Source organism: Phoca vitulina, unplaced genomic scaffold (assembly GCF_004348235.1).
Source record: "Phoca vitulina isolate PV1807 unplaced genomic scaffold, GSC_HSeal_1.0 scaffold6, whole genome shotgun sequence".
Classification (NCBI taxonomy): domain Eukaryota; kingdom Metazoa; phylum Chordata; class Mammalia; order Carnivora; family Phocidae; genus Phoca; species Phoca vitulina.
The window spans coordinates 29,771,065-29,785,417 of NW_022589709.1; the positions used below are offsets into that span (position 1 = coordinate 29,771,065).

Genomic DNA, 14,353 nt, shown 5'->3' on the forward strand with positions numbered 1-14,353 from the left:
GGAAGTAGTTAATCTAATCCTGATTTCGCTCATCTGTAAAATGTGGAAAGTAATGGTACCTCCTTCATAAGTTGTTTCTGGGGATTAGATAATACATGATAGGGAAGGATCTTGCATAAGATGATCGCTCAGTAAATATTACTGTTATGGCTATTAACATAAATGAGGATCGAATTTAAGTAAGGCATGATAAGCAAGAACCCGGTGAGTCATACAGGCAGGTAAAACTCCAGGGTTCATTGTCACTGAATGGAGAAAGATAGTAGTAAATGAAGAAAGCGTTTCCTTTGGGCAACTCAGAGGAAGTGGAAATTGAACTGGACTTGAACAGTGGGTATGATTACAGTAGGAAAAGCATATGGTGTGGTCATTTTAGGCAAGGAATATAATGTTGAATGATTCCTAGTTTTAAGCTTGATGACTAGAAAACAGTTGTTATAAACAGATATTGGGAAATCAGGCAGACAGAGAAGTTGGTTTTTTGAGAATGATGATGAGTTCTGTTTTAGACATTTAAGGTAGAAATCTGGCATTAGAAATGTAGTTCTAGAGCATAAAAGACTTTGGAAGTTTAAAATTGACATCTGTAGTCATCTTCTCAGTTTCTACATTTGTGATAGTGGATGTTCATTCCAAAGGAGAGAGATAGTAAGAAAGAAGGTAAATCTTGGTAATAGGAATCATTAAGTGATCACTGATAAAACTAACTCTGTAAGTTTTAAGTCTATCCATACAAGGGTTAAATTGAAAACATTTTAATTACTCAAAGTTCTTTTGTTTTATTTGACCCCTTTGTCATACTTGAAACCAGTATACTTCAAAAGCGTGTTTTATAAGCACATTCTGTGAGATATTACATTAATGGAAGAAAAAAAGTAAATTGAATATATGATATGTTTTGAAAAACTTTATCATATGACGTATAAATGCATGCTTATTACTTTCTAAGAGGAGGGTGTAATAATATAGTATTTCCTTCACTAATCTGACCATAGAAGCCTATGGTTCATGGATATTCTCAGAAGCCCAGGGTTCCATAAAGTATACTTGGGGAAATCTTGCTTTATAACTCTCTAGATGGTGGTTCAGCTCATTAAGTTGTAGCTCAAAGATTATGGAGAATACACTGGGGGATTAGAACACTAGGAATCAGATTATTGGGTTATGTTAGAAAAATCTGACTATGCATAGCATGTGACTTTGAGATTCAGTTTCCTCATTTAAAAAATGATTAAAGAAAGTTGTAAAGATTAGGTTAGGAAATGTCTGTGAAAGCTTTGACTATCGAGATGCACCATAAAGTATAACAGTATTTGTTTATATAATTTATTCCCCTCCTGAACCATCCAACCCGAGTAAATGAGGATCTATTTCACTTTAGTGAAAGGTTAATGTGTTAGTTTTCAGAAGGTTTTATTCATATTTGTAACTTCAGTGTTTCTCTTTTGTGTATTCATAATTTGCTCATTAACATTTTTGGAATTTCTTATCCATTCTTATTAGTACTCAGTAGCCTCTGGCCACCTGTGTATTCTGAAGTCATTTAGAAGTGCTTGTAACACTTGATATATATTATACTGCTGGTATTCTCTACAAAGAATATTCTCAGTAGTCCATAGGTCTACACAATTTGGAGTGTCTTTTTTAATTTTTATTTATTTATTTTTTATATATTTTTTATTATGTTATGTTAATCACCATACATTACATCATTAGTTTTTGATGTAGTGTTCCATGATTCATTGTTTGTGGAGTGTCTCTTTAAAGTCCAGCCCAAGTTAGGTGTTGGTGATGACTATTGATGTCATGTGTTTCTGGCACCCAGTTACAGAGATTGAAGTATATAGATTTACATACATATTTTTAGATGTTAGGGACATTTTCTTAAATTATATCTTTGAGTATTTTATTCCATGATGTTAGAGTTTTTTCGTCAGGTACTTCAATTATGTGTATATATGATCTCCTCTGACCACCTTCTGTAGTTAACATTTCCTGTGTTTTTTACCATTTATTTCTCTCACTTTTCTCATTTTTGTACTATATGCCTGTTGCTGTGTTTTTTCAGTCTCTTCACCTTTATGCCCCTTTTAATTTTACCTTCACTTCTGTGGGGTTTTAATTTTTCCTTTCTTTCCTGAGTTCTGCCAGCTCATGTCTCTTCTCCACTTTCTTTCTCTCACATTTCTTATGTCATTTCTGCCTTGCTGTCTTCCTTCAGATAAATAATTACTTTGTTTCATGATGCAGTATGTGTTCATACTTTTCACATGCACCATGAAAGTACTTTTGTGGTCAGATTAAATCTTAATTTAATAAAAGTGTGTTGCTCTTTTTATTTACAGCATTTTTACATAGATGCTGTTAGAGCTTCTTTATAAAATCACTTTCTTGACTCAGGTTCCCCATAGGAGGTGAGTGAGCAGGCTAGTATCCTAGGCAGGTTGACTGCACAGGCAAAGGCTCTCTCATCTTTTCATTTCCCAGAAAGATAGAGTCCTGAATTGTCTTGAGATTCCTTGTGCAACCTCTTGCCACCCACCCACCCTCTCTATTTTTATGAACAATAGCAGCCCAAGAAGTCCCTCTGCCACCTGGCTCATCTCCTGTTCCTACATGAGTTGTTGTAGGCAAGGGAAATGTGGACTTGAGAGGGTAGCTCCTCACGTTCAGGAAGAGTATTTTTCTTGCTGCTTTCTCAGATCTTCTGCCACCAGCTGCACTCTGCCCTGAGCCACGTGCAGAGAGGGACCCACATCACAGACACTGAAACTCAAAGATAACTTGTTTTTCTCTTTAAAGAAACTTTTTTTAAGGAAAGGTTATAGAAAGATTGGTAACAGGATTAGTGAAGAGAAGTTATAGAAGAGGGATGTGAGGATGAGCTGTATTCTCTAGGCCAGAGGATGCGGCTTAGACTTGGGACTGGTCAAGTTTAAACAAAAGCAGGAGCCCTTTTTCCTTCAGGGCATTCGCTAGGAGATGGGAGATGAGGGGCAGGGGTGATTACAGTCATTCCCTGGGAATGGAGAAGAGAGGCTGTTTTTGTTTCAAGTTAGCCACCTCAAAGTAGCTGGTGTAGGTAATTAGGCGGACCAGGTTCCCTAGAAAACTATGTTTCTTCTCAGGAGATATGGGTACCTCTTGGAAATTGAAAAAGAAAAAAAAAGTGTGCCTGGGGGAGTGAAATCTCATCTCAGCCTGCAGCATCCTGCCCTACCCTTGGCAGCTGGATGGGCCCAGAGGAAAACGTGGTCTCTTAACTTCCAGGTTTTGAAGGTAAATGCCTCGGGAGAAGCAGGCTGTGGGCCTTTGAGTGGGGATGAGGTTTGGGCTGAGTTTGATATTTAATTTATAAATGTCCAGGTATGTAGATTTTCATTTTCCCTTTTACCTTTCGTTTCTGCACAGGTTAGTGGATAGGACTGAACACTGGTTTGTCCATTAAGTGAAGTTGTAAGCCTTAGTTTTATTGGCAACACTCCCTCGGTTCATGAACAGCGTAGGCGCTCCCTCTTGTGGTATATTGTCAAATCACATGCTTTTAAATTAGTGTTGCAAGTATTTTGTCAGGAATTGTTTTATTTCTCATTAGACGTTGAAATTCTAGGTTCGGGTACTTTCCTCAACTAATAATACTGCAGAATTCACATAATAAGTAAACGTAGCTATTTTAAAAATCTGTGTTATAACAGGTACAATTTAATAAATTATTTAATATTACTTAGGATGAATAGTCTTCAGGTCCCCATGGCATTTCAGAATGAAGTATTTCTTGGTAGGCTGAAAAGTACCCTCTAGTAGTTCTTGTGCTTGTTTTTGTTTTTTTCAGGAAAGGTTAATTCCCTGAGATTTGTAATATGTTTAAATATTTGTCTTTTGCCTTTATACTTGAATGATAGTTTGAGTGTAAGATTTATGAGTCACATTATCTTTCACTGATTACTTTTTTTTGAAAGTCATTTCCTTTGTTTTATGAGATTAATGTTGCTCTAGAGAAGTCTGATGCCAGCTAAGTGTTTTTTATTTCCCTCTACGTAAGTGACTATCTTTTTTCTTGACTGCACAAGTAAGTCTTTCTTCATCTTTAAAATCCAATAACTTTATAAAGGAATAGTCTTGAAAGTCCTGTATCAAATTTTCCTGGGATGCTTTATGCTCTTTTAATTATAGATCAGTCTTCATTTATTTCAGGAAAGTTTCCTAAGTTCTACCTCAGAGTATATACTTTTTCCTATTCTGATTGATTATGCACATGTTTGATTTTCTTTGTCTGGATCTCATTTCCATAATTTTCTCTCTAATCTTTTAAGTCTTACTTTTGGTTTATTTAATTTTGTTCATATTTCTCAAGTCACAGATATGTATTCTGTCTCCTTGTAATTTTGAGTCCTGTTTTCTTTTCCCCATTTTTGATGTGACTTTTATTTCTATGGTAGTTTTCATTTTTATTTCATGTCTTTCCTTATTTTTGCAGCCCATTTTTTTCTTCTTTTATTCATCACATTTATGAACTTATTAAATCCTTGTTTCCAGTTTTGATTTTAAGAAGCAATTGTTGTCATCACTTTTAAAGCATGGTAATATGGTAATTTTTTAAATCTACATCATAGTGACATTTCTCTGGAGACTATTCTGCCAAGTGTTTTGCTTTTCCTTTTCGGTTATTATTCAACCTCGAATGAGGCAAATTGTTCCTTGGTTAACTTTTGGTAAGATGTTTCTATTAGTTTTCTATTGCTGCATAATATATTATGCAAACTTAATTCGAAACAGCACAGTTATATTATCTTACTGACTCCATGGGTCAAGAGTCTGGCACAGCTCAGCTTGGGTTCTCTGTTCAGAGTCTCAAAACTCAGGGTGTCAGCTGGCTGCATTCTAATTTGCAGCTCTAGAGGAGAATCCTTTTCCAGGCTTATTAAACTGGTGGAAGTAATGGTTTTTGGGGATTGTTTAACTGAGATCTCCATTTCCTTGATGATCATCATTAGGTGTTGCTGTCAGCTTCTAGAAGCTCCTCATATTCCTTGGCATATGGTCCTCTCCATCTTTAAAGCCAGCAACAGTCCACAGAATCCCTCCTTGAATTCAGACTTTTCTGATTTTTTATCCATTTCTTCCAGATTGCCCCATTTGTTGGCATATAATTTTTCATGATATTCTTGATGGTTCAATGATAATCTTACCATTGTTTGTATTTCTGTGGTGTTGGTTGTGATCTCTCCTCTCTCATTGGTGATTTTATTTATTTGGGTCCTTTCTCTTTTCTTTTTGGTAAGTCTGGCTAGGGGTTTATCAATTCTGTTAATTCCTTCAAAGAACCAGCTCCTAGTTTCATTCATCTATTCTACTGTTTGTTTGTTTGTTTGTTTTTTTCTGTATCATTTCTTTCTTTCTTTCTTTCTTTCTTTTTTTTTTTTTTTAAGATTTTATTTATTTATTTGACAGGGAGATAGTGAGAGCAGGAACACAAGCAGGGGGAGTAGGAGAGGGAGAAGCAGTCTTCCCGGTGAGCAGGGAGCCCGATGGGGGGCTCAATCCCAGGACCCTGGGATCATGACCCAAGCTGAAGGCAGTCGCTTAACGACTGAGCCACCCAGGCACCCCTGTATCATTTATTTCTGCTATAATCTTTATTATTTCCCTTCTTCTGCTGGCTTTAGGCTAGATTTGCTGTTCCTTTTGCAGCTACTTTAGGTGTAAGGTTAGGTTATGTATTTGAGATTTTTCTGACTTCTTGAGGTAGGCCTGTATTGCTATATACTCCCATCTTATGACTGCTTTTGCTGCATCCCAAAGGTTTTGGACCATGATGTTTTCATTTTCATTTGTTTTCATGTATTTCTTTTATTTCTTCTTTAATTTCCTGGTTGACCCATTCATTCTTTAGTAAGATGTTTTTGACCTCCATGTATTTGTGATCTTCCCAATTTTTTTCTCATGATTGACTTCAAGTTTCATAGAGCTGTGGTTGGAAAATGTGCAGGGTATGATCTCAGTCTTGTACTGGTTGAAGCCTATTTGTGACCCAGTATGTGGTCCATTCTGGAGAATGTCCCCTGTGTACTCGAAAAGAATGTGTATTCTGCTGCTTTAGGATGAAATGTTTTGAAAATACCTGTTAAGTCCATCTGGTCCAGTGTGTCATTCAAAGCCATTGTTTCCTGGTTGATTTTCTGCTGAGATGATTTGTTCATTGTTGTAAGTGGGGTGTTAAAGTGTCCTACTATTATTGTGTTATTATCAATGACTTTATGCTTGTTATTAATTGTTTTATATATTTGGATGCTCCAAAGTTGGGGGCATAAATATTTATAATTGTTAGATCTTGTTGGATAGACCCCTTTATTATGATATGGTGCCCTTCTTCATGTCTTGTTACAGTCTTTGGTTTAAAATCTAGTTTGTCTGATATAAGTATGGCTACTCTAGCTTTCTTTTGATGTCCATTAGCATGATAAATGATTCTCCATCTCCTCACTTTCAATCTGCAGGTGTCTTTAGGTCTAAAATGAGTCTCTTATATAGGAAGCATATAGATGGGTCTTGTTTTTTTATCCATTCTGATAGTGTCATTTGTTTGGAGCATTTAGTCCATTTACATTGAGAGTAATTATTGATAGATTTAAATTTAGTGCCATTGTATTACCTATCAGGTCATTGTTTCTGGAGATTTTCTGTGTTCCTTTCTAGTGTTTGTTGCTTTTGGTCTTTCTTTCCAACTCAGAGTCTTTACTATTTCTTGCAGGGTGGTTTAGTGGTCATGAATTCCTTTAGTTTTTGTTTGTCTGGAAAACTTTCTATCTCTCCTATTCTGAATAACAACCTTGCTCGATAAAGTATTCTTGGCTGCCTATTTTTTTCCCATTCCGTATGTTGGATATATCATGCCACTTTCTTCTGGCCTGTTAACTTTCTGTTGATAGGTCTGCTGCTAACCTTATTTGTCTTTCCTTATAAGTTAGGGATTTCTTTTGCCTTGCTGCTTTTAGGATTTTTTCCTTCTCTCTGTGTTTTGCAAATTTTACTACAATATATCTTGGTATTGGCTGGCTTTTGTTGATTTTGGCGGGAGTTCTCTGTGCCTCCTGGATTTAGATGTCTGTTTCCTTCCCCAGATTAGTGAAGTTTTCAGCTATCATTTCCTCAAGTAAGCTTTCTGCCCCCTTTTCCCTCTCTTCTTCTGGGACTCCTATGAAATGAATGTTATTATGTTTTATGGAGTCGCTGAGTTCCCTGAGTCTATATTTGTGATGCAATATTTTTCTTTCCTTTTTTTCAGCTTCATTATTTTCCATAATTTGAACTTCTGTATCACTTATTTGTTTCTCTGCTTCTTCCATCCTTGTGGTCATTACATCCAGTTGGTTTTGCATCTTGGTTATAGCATTTTTTATTTCAGCCTGACTAGTTTGGGGGTCTTTTATCTCTGTGGTAAGGGACGCCCTGGTGTCTTCTTTGCTTTTCAGAAGCCCAGCTAGTGTCCTTACGATTGTTGTTTTAAATCCTGGTTCAGGCATATTACTTATATCTGTTCTGATAGGATCCCTGGCCATGACCTTTTATTGTTATTTCTTTGGGGATGAATTCCTCTGCTTTCGCATTTTGTTTAGGTCTCTGTCTTCTCTGTGTTAGGAAAGCCTGCTATGTTTCCTGCTTCTGAGAATAATAGCTTTATGAAGAGGAGGTCCTGTAACCTCCACAGCTTGGCACTTTAGGCAGTGTTTCTGGTGTATGCTGTGTGCACTCTGCTGTTGTATTTTGGCTGCTCTTTCCCTCAGGTCAGTCTTCTGCAGAGTTTCTCCTTGCCTGCAGTGGGGAGTGTTTGGACCTTGTGCAGAGTGTGTAGAGTTTTAACTAGGTGTGCTGTGGTCTGCTTGTTAAAAGGGGCTGGATCCTATTTCCACTAGAGCTGAAGCTTTGCAGCACTCTATGGTCAGTAGACTTGGTGCCTGTGGGAGGTTTATGCTGGTCTTCTGGGGGAAGGGTGCTGGGTTTGTGCTGCTCTGGGTCTCAGGCATGCTTGCCTTAGTAAAGAATCACCTGCAGAGCCTGGGGGTGGGAGGTTGGGGGTGGGGTGGGGCTTTGTGTAAGCGGCTGAGGCCTTCACTGTTGGAGCTGTTCTGCTCAATGGAGTTAGTCCATGCTGGAGAAAAATAGCTCCAGCCCCCTCTCTGGTCTTCAGAGTTTGTGCCTAATGCTGTTTGGGAAGCCCTCGTGAAAGAATGATCACTCTCTCCTCATGTGTCCCAGGCATTCCTCGGATCCCTGCCTTCATCCTCTCCATGTCCAGACTGTGTACCCTCCCAGCAGTGCAGTACACCTGTGTTTTATCTCAGGCGTGCCAGCTGAGCTTCAAAACTCTAAACTTTAGGGACCTGGCTCAGCACAGACTATGCTGGTCTTCTGAAAGAGAGTCTCCCTACGCTGTGGCTGGTGGCGTTTGTCCCAGACCAATTCACAAGAACTTGGAGTTCAGAGTAAAGCACAGCAAAAAGCCGGTGTCCAGGTTAGCTGCTTTCAGCAGGTGTGTCTCTGCCCCTATGCTAAGGGACTGGGCAGCGCAATGATGCCCGCTGTCTCGTTTGTCTCCTGAGAGGTAATGCCACCTCTCCCAAATGCACTCCAGGTAGGAATAACGGTCTCCCCCAGTGTGTCCCAGGGGATCCTCATATCACGATGTCTGCACTCTCTCCCCCAGGAGCACCACTGTGCCTGCTGGGCTCCACACTGATCATGGCAAGGATTTCTAAAACTCCAGTTTTTGAGTTCCACTGGTTGTAAAAACTCAGCAATAATCAGCCTCTCTCCTTTTCCCAGGTATTGGTTTTGGGGAAGTGTTTTTCTTGTGCGATCCCCTGCGTGCTGTGTGTGCTCGCTCCCTTTCTCTTTCTATCTCTCCCTCACTCTCTCTTTCTCCACTCTCCATCATCAGGGCTCCCTCCCCTCTGCAGCACCTGTGATCCTTTTACCCGTCAAGTCACGTCTCATCTCCATATCTCCTACCTCCCATGTTGTGGCCTCTTCTCTCCCTTTAGTTGTGCAGTTCGTTCTCTCAGTTCTCAGATTGATTTCTTGGGTGTTCAGAATGATTTGATTTTTATCTAGCTGTGTTCGAGGGAGGAGGCAAGCGTGGGGTTCTCCTACTACCATGTGATCTTAACCCCACCTCCCCAGGCTGGATATTTTCACTTAGCAGTATATATTTAAGATTCACTCAAGCCTTTCTGTGACTTGTTATGCCATTTCTTTTTACTAATTTTAAGAAAAGCAATAGAAAGAAATTATTCAGAAATAATACAGAGAGTAATATATTGGATAGAGTAGTTTTCATAAATAGACCTTAGGCCTTGTTTACTTGGGAAAAATGATAGAAGAAGATGTTAATTCTTACTATGCCTTTTATGTAGTACTGTGAAATGGGTCATAGCTGGGATGAGATGTTGATATCTCAAAGCTTACACAGCTGGAGTAATTGAAAGACTGCAAAGATCAGTGACATAAAACTAAGTATCCAAAAATAACCCCACACCCAAGAAATTGAGTAAAAGATAATCTTTGGTTAATCCAACAGACTACTGCATCCCAGTCTTTCCGCACTAAACTATATTATATATGAATTGAAAATACAGTTGAGAAACACAAAAACCTGAGTTTGAATTGTGTGGGTCCACTTATACACAGGGTTTTTTTCGATAAATATGGTACAGTACTTACTGTAAATGTATTTTCCTTATGGCTTTCTTTTTTTTTTTTTTTAAAGATTTTATTTATTTATTTGAGAGAGAATGAGATAGAGAGAGAGCATGAGAGGGGGGAGGGCCAGAGCTGAGAAGCAGACTCCCTGCTGAGCAGGGAGCCCGATGCGGGACTCGATCCCGGGACTCCAGGATCATGACCTGAGCCGAAGGCAGTCGCTTAACCAACTGAGCCACCCAGGCGTCCCTTCCTTATGGCTTTCTTAACATTTTCTTTACTCTAGGTTACTTTATTATAAGAATATAGTATATAATACATGAAACATAAAATATGTGCTAATCAACTGTTTTATCAATAAGGATTTTCAACAGCAGGCTATTAGTAGTTCAGTTTTGGGGGAGTCAAAAGTGACACATGGATTTCTGACTATGCAGGGACTTGCTCCCCAAATCCTGCATTGCTCTAGGGTCAACTGTAAAGTAAGAAAAATTCTGTGATAAAATCATGTTAATTTATATGTAATCTTGGAGAAGGGAAGACTTTCATAAGTCAAGTATCAAAATCGGAACCTATGAAGTAAATTTGAAAAATCCATAGAAAATATATGCAAATGGCCAATAAACATATAAGAAATGCTTAATTGTACTGATGAGCCTAAAAAATTGAATTAAAAAAATATGTGTGTGTATATACACACACGTGTGCGCATATTTTTTTAACCAGAGAGACTGGTAGTCATTTAATTTTATTATGCAAAGCGTTATTGCATTGCTGGTGTGATTGCATGTTTGCTTAACTTGTTGATAAGGCAGTTTGGCAGTATCAAAATATAAATATTTACACACCTTGACCTGGCAGTTCTACAGATAGGCTTGCGTAAATATGCCAAGGAAATTTTAAAAATGCATATCACAACATGTCTGTAATGACCTAAATATATGTACAGTATGATAATAATAAATGTTATGTTATTAGTTTTTAAGTGTAAGTCGTGGATTAAGTAAGCTCTGCAGCATTTATGCTGTGGGATGTTACGGCAGTGCCAACAGAGAAGTTTAAATACAATCAAACTCCAACATCAAAGATGTCGAGGACATAAGTGAAATCTGGAAGTTGTTGAGTATAAGAACAGTATGTTTAGTATGACCATACTTGTGTAAAAAAAGTAAATGGATATAAAATGTGTGAATGTGTGAGAAAATGTCTGAAAAAAAATAAAAGGAACTGTTAACAGTTGTCCTTACCTCCATGTGAGTTATATGGAAGAGCATAAAGTGGAGGCAGGCAGGGGGAAGGGAGAGTTTTGTATTTCTCTTGATCTTCTTCTGTGCTATTTAAAATTTACTTAAACAAACGAAACCTCATAGATTACTTCCTATGGGAAAAAACAAACACCAAAACCCCACAGAATACTCACATGGTCAAGGTATCTACTAGATTACTACAGAAAGATATTTCTCTATTATAAAAAAGAAATAGGAAAAAATAATAAACCAAGAAATACATGTAAGTATGTTTAATTGTGCAGTGTATCAAATAATAAGAGACTAGTCTTAGTCTAATCTGCTACCTCCAGAAAAGTGAACATTGAAACCAGAAGTCACAGGTCAAATGTCTGACATGGCCAGGGAGGTAAGACAAATAATTCAGACTTAGGCCAGTTATAAATACAAATTATCTGCCAAAATATTCATCAACCTCTTATAATATGGATATGTACAAAATTATAGGTATGTTTTAAATTTTAAATTAAGAATAATAAATATTTTATGCATAAAATTTGCATCTGAAAATCTGATGGTCATGGACCAGTTAAAGAGTCTTCAGGATTGGTGCTTTGGGGGTCTTACTCATCTCATCATTCAGGAAGTAATACATCTTGATCTGATATTAAGGAAATGAAAATAGAATCATCTAAGGCTATTGTTAAAATGCAGTTTCTGGATACTACCAGCTTCAAAGGGAAAGAAAGTGCTGGGAATATATTTTTAACAAACATCTTTATTCATTAATATTATCAGGTGAGTTTAGGAAATATGGGTTTACTATATTATCCAGCCTTTGAATGTGATTTTTAAGAAGATTTTAATCAAATCTTAAAAATAACCATTTTTCTTTTGATGATATTCAGAAGAATATTCTATAGGGCCAAAAGTTGCTTAAAAAATAAATTTAATAAAATAGTTTGAGCTACAAGAAAGAACTAGACATAACTTTAAGTATTATGGCTTTGTAGTGAATATTAAGAAATTATTGTTTTGACCAAAATATCATATAACCTAAGAATGCTTTTCACATGTGTTCAGGGTATTGATTGACAAATTCAGTATGCTGGTCATACTGTATTTATGACTTGGAAAGAAAAATAAAGGCTAGTTTTTTTTTCCTTAATCTGAAAACTTCCCTGGCACCACTTGCTTCAATTGTGTTTATATTAACTTACTCCAAATTTGTTAATTTTGATTGTTTAATGTTTCTCAGTTTTGTTCTACATTGTCTAAATTTTAACATGATAATATTTAATTTTCTTTAGTAATGTTATGTATTTTAAGAACAGTTTAATCATAGTGAAGTGATTGAGAGAAATAAAGAAGGTTGTTAGGCAAGTATAATTGATAAAAATAGATGTTTCAATTATTAGCTAAATTTCTATAAATTCACAATTTAATTTTTTCCCCCCAAAGATACTTGCATAACAACAAGGAATAGAACCAATTGTGCCTCTTCAAGTTCTTCACTTTCTAACTACTTGTATGTCTTCATCTTGGGACAACTATTGCTGGGAACAGGAGGAACTCCTCTCTATACCCTGGGAACAGCCTTTATTGATGATTCTGTTCCCACACACAAATCTTCTCTGTACATTGGTAAGTTTTCTCTGTAATATAAATGTTTCAGTATCATTTCATTTTATTGCTTAATTTATAAGTAAAAATATAATAGATGCTTATTAAAAAGTTAGTTGTAATTTCATGGGTATTTCCATTAGATTCCCAGTAGATGGCAGATATAGCAATATTACTGTTTTTGTTTCATCATTTACTGACACATGTACTTCAGCTGAATGCAGTTATGAGTTTTGTTGACATCCTGCCCTGTTTTCTGTTCTGGGACTGTCTTAGTTCTTTCAGTCTGCTATACCAGAATACCATAGACTGGTTGGCTTGTAAACCACAGAAATTTATTTTTCACAGCCCTGGAGGCTGAGAAGTCTAAGATCAAGGTACTCACAGATTCAGTGTCTGGTGAAGCCCACTTCCTACCTCATAGACATTCATCTTTTTACTGTGTCCTCACATGACAGATGGGAAGAGAGGGCTTTCTGGGGCATCTTCTTATAAAAAGTTTGTGAGGATAGATACGAATTCTGTATTCTACAATTTGGGATCCCCTCTATGTAACTTCACAGATTGAGTTTATTTGAAGCAAAGCTTTACTTACTGTGGGCAAGTCTACTTCTAACTCACCCTTACTTTTAGAGTATAGCCTCCTAGGTGCCTACATAAAATGTAGGGTGGGGGAAGTTTATAAAGTATAACTCCCAAGTTAGGGGCCCTGAACTGCAACTTTGGTTTTCCTACTTCCTAGAGACTAGCAAGGATTGTTAACCTTCCCAGGGTCTTTTGTAGAACCAGCAAATATGCCCAGGAAAACAAAAAATCAGTCCTAATTTTTTAGGTCTTTCTCTTCAGAATCTTGACTCAATGGTCCTTCAAAAGATCACCTTGCATGACCCCTACTTTGGGAACTTGGTCAAGTACATAAGTCATTTTTACCATTGACATATGCTTGGCTTTGGGTATGATAGATCCTGTTCTTTTGTGTATGCAAATGAGAATCTTAGCAGTTAATAAAAAATTCAGAAGGTGGTAATATATGAAGATGCTAATGTATGCATAATTTTTTGCAAAGATTTAAATGTTACATATGGCAAAATTTTAAATATCTGAGAGAAATAAGGTCAGTTTAATTCTGCTTCGGGTAGAAATGGATGACTCATTAAGTGCGGGAGTTTAAATTAATGGCTTACTTTTATGAACCAGGCTAATCACCAAATCCAGGTTTTAAAATCAGCTGCTATAGTGCAAAATACAGATTGCTTTTAGAGTGTGTACAGAGTGGAAAAGGCTTCTCATTTCACATTATTTTCTTCCATAAGAATTGTAAACAGTAATTATCATCATCCATAAAGGGTAATAGTAGATATATTACCTCTGTTGCCATTTAAGATAATGTAATTTTCCCTGAATTTATTGTTGTTAGATTTATTGCAATTATTATTATAGTCTAACAACTTTTACATTGAATTACATATATATTTATATTTAAAGCATGTTTTATAGTTATATTTATTTATTTTTTTTATTTTTTTTTATTTAGTGTTTTATTTTTTATTTTTTTTAAATTTTTTATTGTTATGTTAATCCCCATACATTACATCATTAGTTTTAGATGTAGTGTTCCATGATTCATTGTTTGTGCATAACACCCAGTGCTCCATGCAGAACGTGCCCTCCTCAATACCCATCACCAGGCTAACCCATTCTCCCACCCCCCTCCCCTCTAGAACCCTCAGTTTGTTTTTCAGAGTCCATTGTCTCTCATGGTTCTTCTCCCCCTCTGATTTCCCCCCCTTCATTCTTCCCCTCCT

General features: G+C 36.8%; 1 protein-coding gene across 1 annotated transcript in view; it reads left to right on the plus strand.

Moving 5' to 3' along the window:
• Positions 1–14,353, plus strand: part of SLCO4C1 (solute carrier organic anion transporter family member 4C1) — a 73,049-nt gene that overhangs the window by 21,463 nt on the left and 37,233 nt on the right. The window contains exon 3 of the mRNA XM_032403489.1: positions 12,387–12,569. Coding sequence (XP_032259380.1) covers positions 12,387–12,569 — 183 coding nt within the window. The remainder of the gene's footprint in view (positions 1–12,386; positions 12,570–14,353) is intronic.